This window comes from Phoxinus phoxinus (assembly GCF_949152265.1).
Source record: "Phoxinus phoxinus genome assembly, chromosome: 7".
In the NCBI taxonomy this organism is placed as follows: domain Eukaryota; kingdom Metazoa; phylum Chordata; class Actinopteri; order Cypriniformes; family Leuciscidae; genus Phoxinus; species Phoxinus phoxinus.
This window is the reverse complement of record NC_136882.1, coordinates 12,337,897-12,359,004: the sequence shown is the minus strand read 5'-3', so window position 1 is coordinate 12,359,004 and position 21,108 is coordinate 12,337,897. Positions and strand designations below refer to the sequence as shown.

The 21,108-nt window shown below is 37.4% G+C and overlaps 1 protein-coding gene across 2 annotated transcripts in view; it reads left to right on the top strand.

The window, feature by feature from the left end:
* The window catches only part of enox1 (ecto-NOX disulfide-thiol exchanger 1), a 121,393-nt gene that overhangs the window by 52,474 nt on the left and 47,811 nt on the right, over positions 1 to 21,108 (top strand). Inside the window, exons 2-3 of one of the 2 annotated variants that reach the window (XM_079617776.1) lie at positions 11,865 to 11,995; positions 14,592 to 14,729. In XM_079617776.1, coding sequence (XP_079473902.1) covers positions 11,986 to 11,995; positions 14,592 to 14,729 — 148 coding nt within the window. In that variant the 5' untranslated portion in view covers positions 11,865 to 11,985. The remainder of the gene's footprint in view (positions 1 to 11,864; positions 11,996 to 14,591; positions 14,730 to 21,108) is intronic. The other variant, XM_079617777.1, reaches the window with a different exon arrangement.

Here is a 21,108-nt window from a genome sequence, read left to right as displayed (position 1 = left end):
TCTGACAATATGTTTTTTTCACCTGTTTGCCCCTCCTCAATTCAAGTGAGAATGATGATGACCCTGCTCCTTTCGACTACATGTGACATTTCTATACGACTACTATTGCAACGTCCCAATCGTTCTCGCACAAACTCATTGTGGCAAGTTTATTCTTGACACAATGTCAACAGGCCTTGTGCTCAATTTTGCACAGTATGTGAAAACGAGTAAAAAATATAGTTCAGAGAGTTGGAGGGATGTGGGCAGCAGTTTGATGTTTTTTTAATGCCTACTTCCAACTGCCTCTCTGTCCCCCAGCCGTATCTCTCTCAATTTCATTGGCCATTGCTCATTACCACATTATACTCTCATTAGTCAGGAGGTTTGGTCAGCCAAATGTTACAGTCAGCGATTAATTGCAGCGTGACTCACAAGAAGAGTGTCAGTGACATTACATGCTGCAAATTAGTTATGACGTGGCTTTTCTCGTAGACTACACAGTAAACCCAGATACGTTGGCAAAAAAAAAGAAAATTGGTAATCAGTTACATCAACATTTTTAAGTCAAGAAATTCAATGTTTAAGTAAGCAGAACTGGCATGTTTTTATTGTGTACTCATACATTTCAATTGCTCTCATCTTGGAATATTTAAGTAAGCTAATTCATACATTTAACTTAAAATGATCATGCAATCTCAACTGAAATATTTTTAGTGGAAACTGGCTAGCTTTCACTAGCTAATTAAGTAAATGCAAACTTGTTGATTGATTACACAATGCTTTGCTAGCATTAGCATAGCATAGCAATTGCTGAATGAGTATGACAATATAGAAAATTTAACATATATATGTTCTCAAACCAAGCTCATGCTCCACTCGTCACCACGTCCCCCCAAAAACCCACATAACAGAAACTCTTCTAAATTAGCATAGAAAAAAAATAACACTAATCTCCCACTTAACATTAATCTTGCACAAAAATCATTATTTAACACTTAATTTTAGCATCTACTCTCCCTTATGAGTGTCACTGCAAAGCATGATGGGAAATATAATTCAGTTAAAGTTAATAAAATAAAATAAAAAGTTCATAAAACTCAAACAGAATAAACAATTCCAATTACTTAAAATGTGTCAGTTTTGTCAACTCAAAAGAAAATGAAAGTTCTACATTTTGCAGTATTTGCATAAATTACATACAGATTTAGGTTAAAAACAACTCTAAGGTTCAGCTAAATTTCATTTTATATTTTTTACACTGTAACACATTTACATTTCAATGCAATTAACATGCAATTAAGTGTCTGAAAACATTACATTCAGTTCACACTTATATATTCTGTAATACTGTAAGTACTCTTATTTTTTAAAGTATGCTAAAGTGTAGGCTACTTCTTCGTCACAAAGAAAAAGAAAGTGTAATTGGCGTAAGAAAAAAGGCAGAGTGAGTGGTCAGGGAAAGAAAGAGTGTGCGACAGAAAGGATGGCCGCAGGAAGTGAGGGATCGTGGCTGAAAGGCTGGAGGGAAACCAAGCGGGCAGATTTGAGAAGTTGACTTCCGTTGCATGCTCCTTTGTGTTGGGTGTCTGCAAACACAATCGCTCACATTTGTCTTCATTAACAGTTCAGAAGCGCTGTGGTCTGACAGTGGCAGGCCGTCTGCCTACGGGACCCAATCCTCCCGGACGCTTCCACAGGCCAGGACAGACACACTAATTAACTTTACACTGTAATGGCCGACTAATGACTTTGTCCTCATGTGAGGGTCTCACGACAAGCCTGGTTTCCTGTTTTTCGTATACTGAAGAGCCATCAGTGACGTGCCCAGTGCGGCTCAGAGACTGAACAAAGAGAAATAATCCACAGATGCATGTCTGTTCTGCTTTGACACACTGCTACAGATTGTACCTTGGTGCGACAGAGTGGATAGGGCAGCTGGAAGACATGGATATGCTTCATAGTGAATGCCAATTAGGTGGAAGTTGTAGGGCAGGGAGATGAAATGGCCAGTCAGGGAGGATCAGACATAGCTCTTGGCTTCTGTTCTGGCATCAACTGCCAGTCACGGTACGCTTTTTCATTTTTACACTCAGGAAAATAAAAGATGAGATATCTCTACAGCGAATTTCAGCACTACCCCATTTGTCCTCACTGGTGACAACTGCTCATTTTTCTTGCCTGTTTAGATACAAATGTGCTGAACAAACTGAGAGAAACATCTTGCAAGACAATTGTTTTTTGTCTTTTGTGTCTGGGCTTCAGCTTTACTATGGGTTTTGGCTATATTCATTTATATTTTGACTTTTGTGGCTACATTATCTGTTCATTGGAGTTAAAAGATGCTTAAAAGATGTTGTGCCTCCATATTTATTTTCAGCTGGCCATTATCTCAAAATAAACCCCAATAGGTCAATCAGGACAAGGTGTCTTGAATTGCTTTGATGGGGTTTATTCTGCAGTAATGATGTAAAAATATTGTTACATTTACGGTAAAAAAAATGTTTTGCAGTGACATCAGGTATGGTATTGATCTCTGTATATTTTACAACTACAACAACATGGCCAATACTCGTACTGTATATACTGTAGACGTGGACATTAAAGGTCCTTTTGCCTTTTTTTGTTACGAGTTCATAGTTTATGAAGTTAATTCATTGTCTCAATGTTAGAACATTTACATTTTTTCACTGTATAAGGTAAAGTAACTTTCAAGATAACAGGTTCGATTAACAGATTTGTATTTTAGTATTTTTAACAGCCCCCCCCCCCCCACACACACACACACACACGTAAAAGTTACAAGCAATTTTTACAGTGTATGAGAAGACATCAAGCAATTTGCAAACAAAGTGTACAATACATAATTTATTTTGATTTGTTAATTGAATAAATATGTTGTGATTAACCAGGTCTAGTACACTCTAAAAAATGCTGGGTTGTTTTAACCCAATTTGGGGTCAAATATGGACAAACCCAGCCATTGGGTTAAATTTTTAAATTGCATTAAATTTAATGTTGTCTATATTTACAAATTTACAAATGTTGACAAATTTAATGTTGTCCATATTTACAAATTTACAAATGTTGACAAATTTAATGTTGTCCATATTTGAACCAATATTGGGTTAAAACAGCCCAGCATTTTTTAGAGTGTACTTAAGCACAGTGAGATAATGCGGTTATGTCATCAGTAATTGATACTCAAAAGCCAAAAAACATGGCTCCTACGTAATTAAACCTTTCAGGGAGGAATGTTTTGGTCTCCACCATTAGCAATCTCATATGTTCTCTGAATGTAATATGGACTGGTTTCCCCACCGGCTCTCATTCCCTTCTCAATGACCACTCATCCCCAACAGCACTAAAAAGATTAAAGAGAGCCATCAGAGCTGTGCTTCACCGGATCTTAACCAACGCTCCAGCAGGAATTACATTTCTGTAATACATACTGAGGGATTCTCCAGCTTTTTCATCTCACTAATGGGATTAGGATAATGCAAAGGTGTGCATGCTTCCGAGGAACAGTGTGGGAGGGAAAGACGGGTTTTAGAAACCACAATCAAAAGAACTGCTCTCCAGTGTAAACATCTGTCGATCCTCGCGCGCTTTTGTTGTTGCTTATTTTTTAGCACACGCTTCCTCTTGGATGTGTTGTCGCTGTCTTTGCTCCGTGAGTTGCCTGTGCTTAAGTGCGCAAGCACTTCGCGTTCCCTTCTGTCAGCTGGAGTAGGTCTAGTCGTACATCGAGTGATCTTAAGAGCTCCTCTCCTATACAGCAGTTTATGCTCCTCTGACTCTGTTCAGGACAAGCAGATGGAGAATTGTCTCTCTTTGTTCGGATGTAGTGTCACATTCAGCATTTCATTCAGTGAATGTGCTACTCAGGAGCTGCAGATACGAGTGCTGATTCTGAATTACTTGTGCTTGGCTTGAGGCCAAACCATTGCTTAATGGATGTTAATTCCTGGTAGTAAAATTGTTGTAAAAACTTGCCTTTGTTTTATATGCTCTTTTTAGAGTGTCAGTTGACTAACTGCATCTGGATTGGTCTTTTTAAAACTGATCAGTGTGGTGTTGATAGTCACAGGCTTTTCCCCTCTCAAACATGTTTTTTTTTTTCTCTATGAACGGACCTGGGTTTAATGGTGCCTTGCTAATGGTATTATTAGGAACAATTTGCACTGCTATGAATGATATTGTGACCTATTTTCCATCATCGGGTAGTGCTGGTGTTAGTGCTAGACTTTTCATAGCTTTGTTCTACTCATGTAGATTAGAGCGCTGTGAAATATGCGCCTAATGTTAGTCCGCCAGCGAAACAGGAAGGAAAACCAGGACACTGCGAGAAGTCAGACAAGAGAAGACTAGCAGAGGCTTAACTTAAAGATGATGTGTGTAATTTTTTTGATGTTAATATTTTCCTCTGCTGTCCAGGCTTAATATGCAGACACAACTGTAAGTAAGCCTTTTTTGTTGGTTGATTCACCCAAAAGCACAAACACTGTGGCTATGTGCTGCTGTCAAAGCATTGCTCTGTTCGTTTATCCATCCTAATCAGTCTAACACAGCAGCACTGACTCAACCAATGATGTGAGAATGGGGGCGGGACTATCAGTTCTGACTGACCAATGGCAGCCAGTCTGGGAGACTTATTTGAAAACAGTTATTATTTTTTCAGTTCTGTTCTGATCAGTGAAGAAATTTTAAAGAGAATCTAAAAATGATGTAGAATGAAAACTGAATTAGCACCTCCATATATAAACTGACAATAATTTTGAATATGCATAAGACACAATGCTATGTAAGCCTTTTTCCAGCGCATAATAAAAAATAAAAAAAAAGCTAACTTTATATCTCACAATTCTGACCTCTGGGTTTATATCTCACAATTTAGAGTTAACATCAAACAATTCAGAATTTTTTTCCCCTCACGATTGTGAGGGAACCAATTCATGTCGCAATTCGGTTGTTCATGTCGCAATTCTGAGATATGAAGTCAGAGGAATTTTAGAAATGCTTTGGAAACGGATGCTTTTTGCTTTTTAAGTTATCTTGGTTACAAAAGTATTTTCCTTATTTATTTCCCATTGTAAACTTTGATTTCAAGCAATAATAATATTAATGTATTAATATAAAATGAAGTAAAAAGACAAAGGTACGTAACATCATTAATAATGAGTGAATGAACTGCAGTTCCATAAATCATTACAAATTATTTTATTGAATTTAAAACAATAGAATAAAATATAAAACAATTGATTATAAATGCAAAATTACTCAAAAGCATGCATATCATCTAACAAGCTTCAGTGTAGGTTCTCGCCCCCCCCCCCTTTTTTTTGGGGGGGGGGGGGGGGGGAATAAATATATATTTATTCATTTATTTAAATAAATAAAAAAATATATTTATTATATATATATATAATAAAAAAATATTATATATATAGTAGGCTTCATCATGAAAAAGTAGGCACACTACGACTGCAAACAACTGTAATAAACACAGAATTGTGATTGTGCGATGCTAACTCGTAACTCTTAAAATTAAAGTCAGATTCGTGAAGAATAAAGTTGCAATTGTCTGTGGTGGAAACAGGCTTCCATAGAATAGTGCTAAGTGAATTCCTCCATCGGGGTTGCCTAGAAAGTCTACAAGTGTCATTTAGCTTGCACATTAGATTGTGCTATAAATCTAATGTTGTGTGCAAGTTGAGCGTATGATGTGTTTGCACCAAAACATTAGATACACCATGGGTGGGTTATTATGGAGCACTGATATAGTCACAATCTTTCACAAGTTCTGCGTAGGTGGGACTATTTGCTGACGTACAGCATGCTGTGCTGAGATTTTTAAACCGGTGTGTGCTTAGAATGCATTTGGTCTTACCATGAGAAGCATGTGGGACGTGTATCATCTGTTCCATGGCCTCAGGCGAATAAATAGATCACCCGTGTGCTGGATGGCTGAAAGCACATACTCATGATGTTCTGAGAGGGGGAATGTTCGGCATTTTGGATCCATCAGATGGATGTAGACAGAAGAACACAACAATGGATAAGACTTTTAAAAACGCGTTAAATAGGCCACAACAGAGGGCACAATCACTTGTTAAGCTATCTTGGGTCTGGAAGTATTTACTCCATTTATTTCCAGTTTTAAGTTTTTATTTCAAACAAAGTGCTTTTGCTTTTGATAAAAAAAGGATTTAGAAATTAAGCAAAAGGACAGAGATCAACACTGTGTACTTAACATCATTAATAATGAGTGAATGAACTACAGTTCCTTTAAGCATGGCTTAATATTTAACTGAATTAAAACAGTGGAAAATATAAAACCATTGATTATAAATGCAGAAGAATAAGAAAATTCGAGATCGAGAAAAATCTGGAAACGACCTTGAGCCTTTCATTGACCAAATAACACATCATCACATATCCAAATCCAGCAAATCAGATCAATCTTGACATACAGCTGAGAGAAAACCAACAACTATTTGGATCTTTAAGTGAAGGTATAAAACCAATTCACGTCAAAGTGATTTATCAATTTTACTTCCTAATGAGCATTTGGAAACCATCAGGACTCTTACATAACACATTTAAGATTCCTTTACTTTTTTTTTACTTTTTTACATTTCGATCATAGACTCCCATTTTGAAATTGCCCACCTGTTTGGGAGCGGATGCCCCCTAAATGATTTAGAAATGTCAAGTGAGCCCATGAATTATAAAAAGCAACATGGATTGTGGTTTAAATATTTCATGGTATGTGAAAGTGAGCCGGATGCTCCATGGGGTTTGTTGATAATGACCAGTGTGAGAGAAGCACAGACTGATAGGAGGAGAGATGTGGCAGTTCTGGTGTGTTTCAGCTGGCCATGCTTTACCACACGCTATCTTCTGGACCTTATGAGGGAGGAGATGATGCTATATTGAGCCGTGTTTGTGATGCTACATTGCCTTCACATAGGACACATTAACCGCAGTGAGATCGAGATGAGGGAGGGATACTCTTGCTTAGTATGCATGTTTTGAAATCACAAATGAGATCTTGGCTGAGATCTTGGAAAGAGAAAACATGCGGAGGTAGGAAGGCAACAAGTCACATCCTGTCTATCGATCACAATCTGATAGATTTTTGAATCTTTGCTGATATCTCACAATCCCGTGCGTTTGATTCCATGAAAGTTAAGATAAATAAAGTTGAGTCTAAAAAAGTTGCATTTGATGATCAGTTTGTGTGGAAATTTGCATTTTTTCACCAACTTTTTTTCATCCTATATGAGAACCTTTTTTTATTTTATTTTTTGCAATAGGTATTGTAGTAAAATATTTCTTAAATATTTGCTTAAACATCACCTCTATATTGTTTTAGATCATTAGACCTTATGCTTCCTCAGAAGCCTTTCTGGAAATCAGTTTTGGGAGGTATCTTCAATGTTGCAAATGTTGCCTGCAAAGAGATGGCCTGAAGCAACAAGTCAACTCTGCGTATGTCTCCTTTTCATCAGAAAAAGCCCCAAGTAGTCTCACATGTTTCTCCAAATGTTGAAAGCATTGGTTCTCAATCCTGTTCCTCATCAGACACCAAAAACCAGGATTGAGAACCACTAGAGTTTCAGAAAAGATCTCAGCAACATCTCAAAATGTGCTCAGATTTGCAAACATGCCGACATCTGTAATAAAACATTAAAATTATGTCAAAAAATGTCCTCAAATATAGTAGTCAACATTTGAAGTGGATCAAAAAAGTTAATCAAAGTTGTCCTAAGACAAGAACGGGTATGGTTTAAAATTCATGTATAACTTTGATGAAAGGTTTTGATCCACTTCAAATGTTGACTACTGCATTTCTAATCCTATTTTTCCAAGACCAAATTAGCAACATTTTATAGTGGTAGTCTTTTACTGTAAGTCAACAAATGGTAAGCATTTTAGGAGAAACAATTTTTAAACTTAAATAAAACATATAGGCCTAAATGAGAACTCTTAGTTCTGTTCACACAGATTGCATATTTTTAGTTTAAAGATGTGAAAGGTCTAGTGACATGTTTTTTTTATTTTTATTTTTTTATATTGAACTACTTTTAACTCCTGCATTTTTAGAATGCCATGTCACTCATGAGAGAGCAAAAGTTGTAAGACACAAGCACAACGGTCAAACACATCCATCTAGCACATGTTCACACTGCATAATGCATAATGCAAAATTGCATTCTTTGTGAGCTTTGAAAAAGAGACTTCTGAGTAATACACGTGCACACGTCAAGCAATATTGGTCTCATGTATTTATGTATGCATTGAGGTAAAATCTGAATGTTTTATTATAATGTGTTATGTGGCGTATTTCAGAGGGAAAAATTATATTTTAAAATGACAACATATAGGGCAGGACTTGATTTTATGCATCGGAAATTGATTGAATCTCCATTTTCTTATGACTGGATCATATAAAGTGGTGTTACCAGAATAGGAAAGTAATTTCACAGACAGAGCAAGTTTTTAAAATTTGATGAAATATTATGAAGATGTGCGTGCAATGTCACACACAATAGCATGCACCCATAAATCATGCACAATAAGACCAGGAAAATGCATTAAGGTCAATTTTGTAGTCATGCTGACTTTAAACCTGAAAAGCCTGAGATAAATAAAAATAAAAATAAATTAATATCAGTTTTTTGAATGTTTAGACAAAATAATTATTATATATAATTATTATATATAATTAGTATTATTATGCAATTTAATACAGTTGCTGATAATTTTATGAAATTCCGGTAGCTTGTAATGTAAATCAATGAGATCTTTATAACAGTACAGCAGATGCATAAACATATAAGTTGTCACACTATATTTTGCAGTAATACATCTTAGTAATATAATATGATATTTAAATGCTTAGTTTTATGAACAAAGCTCTGTATTTTTTTTATTGTGGGAGGCAAAACATAATGCAATGCAGATCAATGATGACTGAGACATAAATATTAATGAGTAATAGATGAATAAACGTTCCTCAAAAGCCTGATGTATCATATTTAATATGTACATTTTAACATGATTTTTCAAACTAATAATGTATGGATATTCCAGTAAAATTATTTTAGTCCATTAAGTGTTCACCTTTAAATATTAATAATAATTCAAAAGTCATTCTTACATTTTCCATAAATGTTTAGAGGTTTAAGTACACGAAAACTAGCTAAACCCTCAATGTTAACAACGTTTTGATCATGTTTATAATTTAGATGCCTTATAAATCTGCATATCAAACGTGATGCAGTGGATTTAGAGTTAAGTGCGTTGAGTGCTATTGAGGAGCACCTGCCACATTTCTCATGCTCCATATTTTTCAACCGGAGATGCCAGCCGTTGTTCCAAAAGAGTTAAAATCCACACACTTTTTCCACCAGATATCCATTTCCTGCAAATAAAACGCAAACACAGTAACGCTGTGCCTAATTAAAGTTGTGATATGATTGTTTCTCAATTAAAGGGAATTGCATCGCGCTCCTAAGTTGATATCCGCGTGTCAGATTTGAATAATGTGCTGTGGTTTAGAGTGGCAGAGAGGAACGCGTTCGGCATACTGATGATACTTCACTCTCACAACCCCGCCGGGGATAGAGCACCGCGCTTTCGCCGCATATGGGATCCATTATTCCAACCCGTATTAAACAGCTTAATGGCCCCATCTCCCAGACTTTGATTTCCAGGATGATATAATGCGTGAGGATAGAGAGTGCTGGAGGAGGGAGGGGGTCGGATCTCGCACACACACACACACACACACTCTTTGACCCATCAGCTGATGACATGTGTCATTTTGATGGAAGACTGACGGGTCAGCTGTAAGTCATTCCAAGCGGATGCACTGACAGAATGTCTCAAAGTGGCATTAAGGAGCAACATGTCCTTGAAGGCTTTTCCTGCAGTCGTGTTACCGCAGCTGGAGAAACTATTGGAGCCGGTGTGGTGGGAAGAGTTTGCACATTAGGATGCGATAATGAGAGTTACTGTGGGATTTCTCCTCTAGTGATTATCATGGCTATTTACAGCTTCGCTCTATCTGAGGAGGCATTTGTAGCTGTGTGTTTGGCTGGAGCGTTGGGAACCGAGCGGCCTTTCTCAGCCGCATTAAATAGCTAGTCCTAATAAAAGTGTGGCTGTGCTCTGCATGCTGGGACTGAATCGACTCATATTCCTAGTTCTGTTGTTTTCTATATTCTTTTCAGTTCTTTGTTTTTTTTTAAAGATTGAAAGAACATGCTCACTCTTGCTTGGGTCTACATGATACTCTCATTAGAGTATTAGTAGACTGTCTGCTTAATATCTGCTAACTCTTTATTGTTATGGTCCTTTAATGGACATACTGGACTATGAGTAACTTTGCAACTACATGTCAACTTATTCTAACCCTAACCCTACCAGTCTACTAATACTCTACTAGCACTCTAAAGCGAGTTAGTTAACGTGTAGGTGCAACATACTTATAGTCCACAGAATGTGTTAAAGGACCATCAAAATAAAGTGAAACACCAGTTTTACACTTTAAACTAAATTATAGTGTTTATAAGACTAGTTCATACTTTTTTACATACTATTATCCACCTGTAGAACAAGTCAGTGTTTGTGTTTAAATGTCTGTATTGTGTTTTTGGTCCAAAATTTGCTAACACTTTACAATAAGGTTCATTAGTTAACATTAGTTAACTACCTTAGTTAACATGAACAAAGAATGAACAATACTTCCTCAGCATTTATTAATCTTAGTTAATATTATTTTCAACATTTACTAATACGCTATTAAAATCAAAGGTTGTTTTTTTTGTACATTAGTTAATGCACTGTGAAGTAACATGAACATATAATGAACAGCAGTTTATTAACTAACATTAACAAAGATTAATAAATACTGTAACAAATGTATTGCTTATTGTTAGTTCATGTTAGTTAATACAACTACAACCTTATTGTTAAGTGTTACCCAATTTTTTTATTTAAACTTGTCCAAGATAGGCTAATCAGTATTTGTCAGTCATATGCTACTCGGCATGCAGGATCACAGAATGAAACGGTGACAAACCACAGTAATTTAAGTTAACGGAAGGTAAATCAGCGATGTGTTCACAAATGTGGGTTTATTCGAACGTTTCAGCGTGACATACCATGACAATGAGTTGTTATAAATACACACAAAAAAAGTATGATCAATAAGTTATGACAACATATGTTTTTACATTAAATTTTTACTCATCAAAAATAAGTTAAGCAATTTTGGTTACACTTTATTTTAAGGTTTCACTGTTACAGTGTAATTATATATTTACTGAGTAATATTAAGCAACTACATGTACTTATAGGGTTAAGGTAAGGATTAGGATTTGGTTGAGATTTAGTTGCATGCAATTATGCACAATTTACTGTTATTACCATGGTAAGTACATGTAAAATAAAGTGTTACTGCAATTGTTTTATTAAAAAAATAAAAAAGGTTATACAAGATTCAACTCCTTTTAAGTCAGTTCAATGTAATTTAAGTTGAAATGACTTAAACATCCAAGTTGATACTTGATAAGTTGATAGTACTTGAAATTTAAGGCAGCAACTTTTTTTTACAGTGTAGTGACATCATTTCGCATTCGAGGAAATGAGTCAGATTTTGCATAACTATTAGCAAGCTACCGAGAGGCAAATTACTGATTAGCTCTATTAGACTTTTTAAAAAAAATAAGCAATTAAAGAGGAGTCGATTCTCTTTGCTGGAATCAATTCTCGACTCCCAACGGCTCAGAATCGATTATCTTTGTGAACGATTCCCAGCGCTACTGAATGGCGTCTCAGCTCTCACGTGGTTGTGTGGTTTGTGTGTGCTGCAGGTTCCTCTGAATGCTGTTATGAGTTCCTGAGTGCTCCCTTCTCCCCAGCCAGCTGTCTTGGAAGAGCAAGGGCTCAGGTGGCAGCAGTGGCACCCAGAGAAACAAACACTGAAGACCGGCCATGGCGAGCGGTAACTAACCTCCTCTAATTATGTCCAGTACTTGCCCTGTTTAGCAGACCAGTCAAACCACACATGCTTCCAAAAACTATTGAGCTGCCCGCGTGGGAAGCATTTTAAGCGGGCTAATGATGTGAAAACTGTTCCAAACGTAGGCAGGATGATTGTGTTGTCTTCTGAGATATCTCGTTATAGTAAATCCTAGGGCAGACTCGCATCTGTCCGTTGTGGAAAATGCAATCCCACATGAGCTCAGTGAAAAGTCGATAAGATTTTTGTTTTTGAAAGAAATCAAAACTTTTATTCAGCAAGGATGCATTAAAGTGATCAAACGTGACTATAAAGACATTTCTATTGTTACAAAAGATTTATTTTTCAAATAAATGCTGTTCTTTTAAACTTTCTATTCATCAAAGAAACATGGGGGGAAAAAGCATCACGGTTTCCACATAAATATTAAAGCTACAATATGTAAGATTTTTGTAATAAAATATCCAAAAATCACTTTCACAGTGTGATATATTTCCTGCAGTTGTGTATTTACACTATCCCAAAATTTCCCAAAGATTTTTAATTTCAGAGAAATTCCAATTATAAATAATGTCTCGTCCATGTTCACTTGTCGCCTGTCAATGACGTAATATCCATGTTATCCCTGGTTTCCGCTCGTACTGCCATAGTAACCATGGCGACGTGGACAACTATAGTGGTACGCTCACGTTGTTGTTGTTTCGTTCAAACATTATGGACCATGGCAAGCAGACTTTGGGACAAATGAGAAATAAAACGAGGATCAATCAGCGTGGCGTTTTTGAGATGCCAAGAGCTCCACGTCCGTGACAAACTTCGACTTTACAGAGCTTCCCGAGTCACGACTTGACAGGGACGCCACTCTTGCATGTACTTTATTAGACAGGTGACCAAATGTACATAAAACTAATAAATGTTATATAGCTCAACGTGATGAAATGTTAGAATATGATCTGTATGTTATTCTAATGTTGATCTAGCTCACTGCTAGTCTCATATAGCCAACAAACTAACATAGAATACCAACACACTCAAATGCAGTTTAGTGTGATAGTGTAGAGCAAGTGAAACAGCGCTGCGTTACCTCACAAGTTTCATTCGTCTAATAAACTGACCTGTGTGAGTAGTAATTCAGCACTTGCAGGTACAGTAGTTTGGTAGATTAATGTCCTTATTCCTTTATATCCGCGGGACTCGCATGTGGCGCTGATATCTGTCTCTGCTTCATACCACAGTCATGTTAAAAACATCAATGTATTCATTCATCCATAAACATTATTAGATCCATCGGCATGACGACAAGTTCCATAATTCTGCTTATGCCTCATCAACCTACGCCTTGTTATTGTAAGTGGTTAGCGACCCCTAGCGCCGCATTTTTTTTACATATTGTAACTGTTTTCAATATTAATGATAATAAGTAATGCAACATAAACAGTTTGAAACTGAAACTGAATTCCAATTAAAATGATGTACAAACTAGCATATTCAGAGTAATGTGCTATTAGCTTCGTGAAACACCAATCTCTATTTAAATCTGTGAGTCTTCCATTAGCCTTGGGTGGACATTGTCCATTTTCTCTATTCATTAAGTTACGACATAACATTATTTATGAATACTGTATTTGTATTTGTTGCACTTTTAAATAACAGTTGTATTCAAGCCAGGTTGGACATTGTGGACTAATTATTTACTTAATATTTTGTTTCTGTCTAAATAGGCCTAGGCTATACAGTTTTATGGCAGTACTAACATTATGTATTATATATTGTTGTTTTTTATTGTAAAATAGAATAGCAAATTTTCAAAATGAATTTTTTCGATGGAGAATAAAATATACACTGAAACAGTTGTGATTGTCTGGATGGGTAGGTAACGTTTAGATTGGGCACCTCTAAACTAAACAGTAAGAACAAATGTGTGCAAAACTAGTGCAAGCGGCCCCTGATGTCAAGTAAAGCAGCCAGGTTATGTTCAGGGGAACACAGTACATGCAGCTGTTTAACCAGTGTGTGATTTGAAGGTACTTGTCATTTTGCATGAGTCAATGGCCACGTTCACTCAGCAGCTGAATAAGGCTCTCAGTCCTGTATTTGTATTGGTTTCTGTAACTTACAATGACGGAGATATGAGCGGTGTGTAATCTGAAGGTTTTAGATCCAGTCACTGTTGTCTCCGGTGCTGTTCCCGTCAGTTTTGAGTTACGTGTCACTTGAATGCTCCGCTCTTCTCCCAGAAATAAAAACTGCTGTCGGTTAATGAAGATTTGATGGATGAACTCGTGGGCAGTGAAGATTGAAATTAAATGGATGAAGATTGGAGTCTTGTTGAGTCAAAATTGACTTTTCAGTTTTATTCTTTGATATAGCTTTGTCACTGCTTTATCACTGCCGATTTGGTTACTGGTGAGAGAATATGGGCTTGACATCCTTTGTACGTTCATACAGACCGTATTCGAGAGACTCTACTCTAAGTTTCTGTGTGAATGGGACATTTCAAGACTCATACTTGTAAGTAAATGAGATTGTCAATGCAACAGTGTGAACGTAGCCTAATAGACTGTATTCTGTTTTGCAGCAGCAGACGGTATTGGCAGTTTGGGAACCGAGCAGAGCCACATCAACGTTCCCGTGGCCGATCCCGGTGCCTGGGCCACCGCCATGAACAACCTGGGCATTGTGCCGATGGGCTTAACCGGGCAGCAGCTGGTTTCAGGTAAAGCCTTGCGCCCTCCCTCCAGTGTGCTAATCCTAGTGTTTCATTCACAGCTCTCTGTGCTCTTCCCTTTCACGGCAGGGGGAATAAAAGGCCGATATTAAACCGGGGTTCCCATATTCCCCCTCTGGCAAGCTGCACAGGCACCAGCCTACCCTGCCAAATATGTGACCTTTAGAAGAAAAATTACATTTGGGTTTTACACTGAAGCATGTTACAGTTTGTTGAGCTTTATTCTTCAGCTGAGATACTGGATTGTTCTCTGAAAAGCCCACGGCCTGGTGTGACGGTGGAACCTACCGCTTTCTTGCCTTAAGCCCTGAGCGCTGGTCTCCACCGAAGCTTTGCAGAGATTGTCCGAGAGCTGGACAGCTGATCACAGCAGCTATCTGCAATCGGTCATCACAACAGGCCTGCTCCACACACACACACACACACACACACACACACACACACACACACACACACACACACACACACACACACACACACACACACACACACACACACACACACACACACACACACCGTGTTGTATGGGGGTATTCCATAGGTGTAATGGTTTTTATACTGTAAAAACTGTACTATCCCCCTACACTAACCCTACCCATAAACCCACCCATCACAGAAAAATTTCTGCTATTTTAGATTTTCTTAAAAGTTTGCTAGTTTTTGAGACAAATAAATTCTCTCCTTGTTATTAATTATCCTATTATAATTAATATCATGCTAACGGAAGCCGTGGATTGAGGCAAATTAGTCTCAAGATTAAAATGCATGAGCCGGTATTCCAGATCATGATTATTTATGAGAATTTGGGAAGGCACAAGTCATTTGAATTGCATATAGTTTTTTTTTTCTTTTCTTGGGTGATTTCAGAAATCATCTAAGAATGAATATTAAAACTATTATCCTCAGCTTCCGAGCTAAAGCCTTTGGTAATACGCCACAGCTGAAAGAAACACTTCCAGCTATTCACATGAGGATTTTATATACGGTATCCTCTTTTTTTCTGTGTTTCTTTCATACACACAATGTAGTACATGCAGGCTTGCAGCGATATGCCTCTACCTGAAAGAGGATTTTGTCACACTATAGCACAAATGATGGCCTTTGAGAACAAACAGGCTGGAAAGTCTCTGGCTCCAGAAGGACTATTATGACACTGACAGAAATTCCTGCTTCAAAGGAATGATTGGAAAAGATTTGCCGGTTTTCTGTTGAATATAACAGATTATTGCTGAAATAAACTGTCTTTCAGCAGTTAAATAAGCTGTCAAATAAGTCTTTGTTTTAATTTCCCTCAGCATGTTTCCAGGCACACTTCAACATCACACATATTGCTCAGGACACGCACACAGACAGATGCCCACTTGCACAATTTTTGCAGGCAGTTTCAATCTCAGCATTTCAGAACATTTTCTATTGATTATAAATGTTTATTTGCACCAGCTCATTAGAAGACATGCTTTGTCAGAATTTATTTTTCAGATGGTTTTATCCCGCTGGATTGGTGAGGCACAACAATGAGTACTCCTCTAAATATAGACGATTTTCCCGCAGTTAGGAGTTGCTTTTGCTGAAGCTTCAATGTGAGAGCTTTACGCTGAGCATGCTGGGAGATTTGGGTTCAGAACTGGTGTAAGCTCTGAATGTATGAATGCATAGATTTACACAAGATTCACCAAGGCTGCTTTAAGTGGCTTAGAAGAAGAAGAAAGAAAGAAAGGAAGAATAAAACCCAAATCAGGCTCCACCAGAAACAGTTGCGTGCAGTCACAATGACCTAAATAACTACTGCACTGTATTGACAAAGAAACATCTTCCTGAGTGCTGTTTATGGAAGCACCAGGACCTAGAAAGATGTATGTGAAAACACAACAAGGCAGAGCTTGTGTTCAAATCTCAGAAAAAAAACAACGTTATACAGTACATGACAATGTTTATGCATTTATTCTAAATTGTCTGTCATTTGCTCAGAAAAGTAGTGATATTAGTGCTGCATTTGTGCTGCATTTGACACCATTGACCACAACATCCTTTTAAATAGACTCGAACATTATGTTGGCATTAGTGGAATTGCACTAGCATGGTTTAAATCATACTTATCTGACCGTTATCAGTTTGTACCAGTAAATGAAGAGATGTCTTATCGATCACAAGTTCAGTATGGCGTACCACAAGGCCCAGTACTAGGACCGCTGCTGTTCACTCTGTACATGCTACCATTAGGAGATATCATTAGGAAAAATGGAATTAGCTTTCACTGTTATGCCGACGAGACTCAGCTGTATATTTCTTCAAAACCTAACGAAACCTACCAATTCACAAAATTAACGGAATGCATAGCTGATATAAAAAGTTGAATGACTAGTAATTTCCTACTACTTAATTCAGAAAAAACAGAGATTCTAATTATTGGACAAAAAACTTCCACACGTAATAAGCTAGAATACTGTTTAACACTTGATGGCTGCTCTGTTAAGTCTTCGTCGTCGGTTAGGAACCTGGGTGTGCTCTTTGATACCAATCTTTCATTTTAAAGTCACATGTCTAGTATCTGTAAAACCACATTTTTCCATCTTAAAAATATATCTAAATTACGTCATATGCTCTCATTGACAAATGCGGAACAATTAGTTCATGCGTTTATGACCTCAAGGCTAGATTACTGTAATGCTCTACTGGGTGGTTGCCCTGCACGCTTAACAAACAAACTACAGCTAGTTCAAAACGCAGCAGCTCGAGTTCAGAACCAGGAAGTATGACCATATTAGCCCCATTCTGTCAACACTGCATTGGCTGCCTATTAAACATCGATTAGAATTAATTCTTGATGCGCACGTGAGCACCATCAGTCTTTATCACAGGATCGCGTTTAAAGTCTGTGTAGAGAACGGTGTCGTCTTAGCGGCCCCTAATATAATAACAAATTATCCTTTCGACGGAAGTGAATCAATTAAAACTAACTTTAGCTGGAAAATAACATTATTCAAGAACCGCTATAAAGCCAAAACAATCTGTTACCTTAAATTATATGTTTATCTCTGTAAAGCTGCTTTGAAACAATCTACATTGTTAAAAGCGCTATATAAATGAAGATGACTTGACTTGACTTGACTTGACTATAATGCGTTAAGAGCTCGCTCAAGTACTGCGGAGCTAAACCATTTAGTGCTTTGTAAGTGATCAGCCATAATGTATATGATGTTTAATAGGGAGCCAATGCAGTGTACTGGGCTAATATTGTCATACTTCCTGGTTCTGGTAAGAACTCGAGCTGCTGCATTTTGGACCAGCTGTAGTATGTTTATTATGCGTGCAGGGCAACCACTCAAGTCAAGTCAAGTCATCTTTATTTATATAGCGCTTTTTACAATACAGATTGTATCAAAGCAGCTTCACAGTGATAACATGAAAATAATACAAAAAAAACAATTTCATCATCATCCACCTTTAAGGCAGATCTATAATATTGTTGAATATTAAATGTCCCCAACTAAGCAAGCCAGAAGGTAAGGCAACAGCGGCAAGGAACCAAAACTCCATCAGGTGACAGAATAGAGAAAAAAACCTTGGGAGAACCCAGGCTCAGTCGGGGGCCAGTTCTCCTCTGGCCAATGAGTGAACAGTGTATGAAGTTCAGAATGAATCAGAGTATTTGTCCAGTTCCGGTTGGTTGAAGTCGGAGTGGAGAGGAGGAGAGACTGGTTGACACTTCAGGTCAGCGGCGGCGTCGTCGTGTCCTGGCGCTGGTCCTTCATCAGATCTGGATACGGCCTGGTTCCGGTGGACAGCAGTAAACCTCGGGATAGATAGAGAGACTAATATTAGCGTAGACGCCATCCTTATTATGATGTACCAAGTACATCAGGATTTACGGGAAGTGTTCCCGGTCCCGGCTGTTCTAAACTATGCAGCCTAATTATATAAGTCTATAATGTGTTATGTGTATGCTAGGCCGAAGAGATGTGTTTTTAGTCTAGATTTGAACTGACAGAGTGTGTCTGCTTCCCGGACAATGGTAGGAAGACTGTTCCAAAGTTTTGGTGCTAAGTAGGAAAAGGATCTACCGCCAGCAGTCGATTTTGATATTCTAGGTATTATTAACTGGCCGGAATTTTGAGATCGCAGTAGACGTGAAGGACTATAATAAGTTAAGAGCTCGCTCAAGTACTGCGGAGCTAAACCATTTAGTGCTTTGTAAGTGATCAGCAATATTTTAAAATTTATACGATGTTTAATAGGCAGCCAATGCAGTGTTGACAGAACGGGGCTAATATGGTCATACTTCCTGGTTCTAGTAAGAACTCGAGCTGCTGCGTTTTGAACTAGCTGTAGTTTGTTTATTAAGCGTGCAGGGCAACCACCCAGTAGAGCATTACAATAATCTAGCCTTGAGGTCATAAACGCATGAACTAATTGTTCTGCATTATTCATTGAGAGCATATGACGTAATTTAGATATATTTTTAAGATGGAAGAAAGCGGTTTTACAGATACTAGACACATGACTTTCAAATGAAAGATTGGTATCAAAGAGCACACCCAGGTTCCTAACCGACGACCACTCACAATAGCATTACAATAATATAGCCTTGATGTCATGAACGCATGAACTAATTGTTCTGCATTTTTCATTGAGAGCATATGACATAATTTCGATATTTTTTAAGATGAAAAAATGCGGTTTTACAGATGAAAACACGTGACTTTCAAATGAAAGGTTGGTATCAGAGAACACACTAATGCCATGCTTCCTAATGATATCTCCTAAGGGTAGCATGTACAGAGTGAACAGCAACGGTCCTAGTACTGAGCCTTGTGGTACACCATACTGAACTTGTGATCGATAAGACATCTCTTCATTTACTGCTACAAACTGATAAGTATGATTTAAAACCATGCTAATGCATTTCCACTAATGCCAACATCATTTTCAAGTCGATTTAAAAGGATGTTGTGGTCAATAGTGTCAAATGCAGCACTAAGATCCAGTAACACTAATAGAGAGATACAACCACGATCGGATGATCAAATCATTTGTGACTAATAAGAGCTGTCTCAGTACTATAGTACGGTCTAAATCCTGATTGAAAATCCTTGCAGATAACATTTCTTTCTAAAAAGTAACATAGTTGTGAAGATACTGCCTTTTCTAGTATCTTTGACAGAAAAGGTAGATTCAGGATTGGCCTGTAATTGACTAATTCTGTTGGCGATGAAACTCTATAGACTGAACACGTAATACGCATGTGCATGACGTCATCGTCTTCAGAGATTAGTGGTTTTATTGTTTACACGGAGACCATTTTCAAAAACTTGCACTTTGAAACCCGTTTTCAAAAGTCAGGCACCCAAAATGCCATTGTCGTGTAAATGAATGGCCAAAATGCATAAAAAGTTTTACGTTTTTAGTTGAAAACAGTGTCGTGTAAAGAGCCCTAGTGTTATAGTTAACTATAAGTTAAGTAATTGTTAAAAACGCTGTTGACTATAGTGTTCCTATGTTCCCTGCCTGATTTCCTAGTTCATTTCCTAATTTTTTAGTCTTACACACCTGTTCTGATAATTACGGGTGTAAAGGGGACATGAATTGAGAAATAAAATTTCCCTTGACCTTTTGACATATAAAATATATTTTTACTATAAAAATACCCTGTAAGTTTCAGAACTCAAAAGTTCCTTGTTAGTCCATAAACAGCTTTTATTGTTACCAAGCTCCCAAAAACAACTCGTTTTGGAGTTTATCTCAGTATGACTTCCGTCCCACCGATTCACGCATGTCATGTAATATATGAGAGATGCAAGTACACAGGATTACTCGAGCAAGTGGCAAGTTGCTGAAAAACACAGTCTTTGCATTGCCTTTGTTATCCTAACATTAAGAAAGCGTGGATTAAATTATTTTTAACTAAGTTCCAGATCATGTCAGTAAGACACTGTTCATTTGTTCGCTTCATTTTACTGTTGAAATAAAAAAGCAACAGAGTTTGACAGGCTTTTCAGACTAAAAATAAAAGATGAAGCAGTGCGGACTATACTGGAAATGACAGTAATGTGTGCAGTCGGCGAGCATAGAATATGTGTGAGTTTAACAATGTTTTAACCATATATCACTATTGCTTTGTCTGTTACAGATCGTTTGATATGTACTCACTTTACTTTCACTTTATGATGAACTTAATGATGAACAATGAATATACGAACAGCGTGATAATAGTGTGATAAAAATAATTGTTGTACACAACAAATAGCTTCAGTTTTAATAGAACCTAAGCAGTAAATGTTAAATGTAGGGTTGTTGTGTGACTCAGTGCTGCTAGAGTCATTTTGGCTGCTCTGGATAATTATGCATATTAGCTGTGGTGAGCAATGAC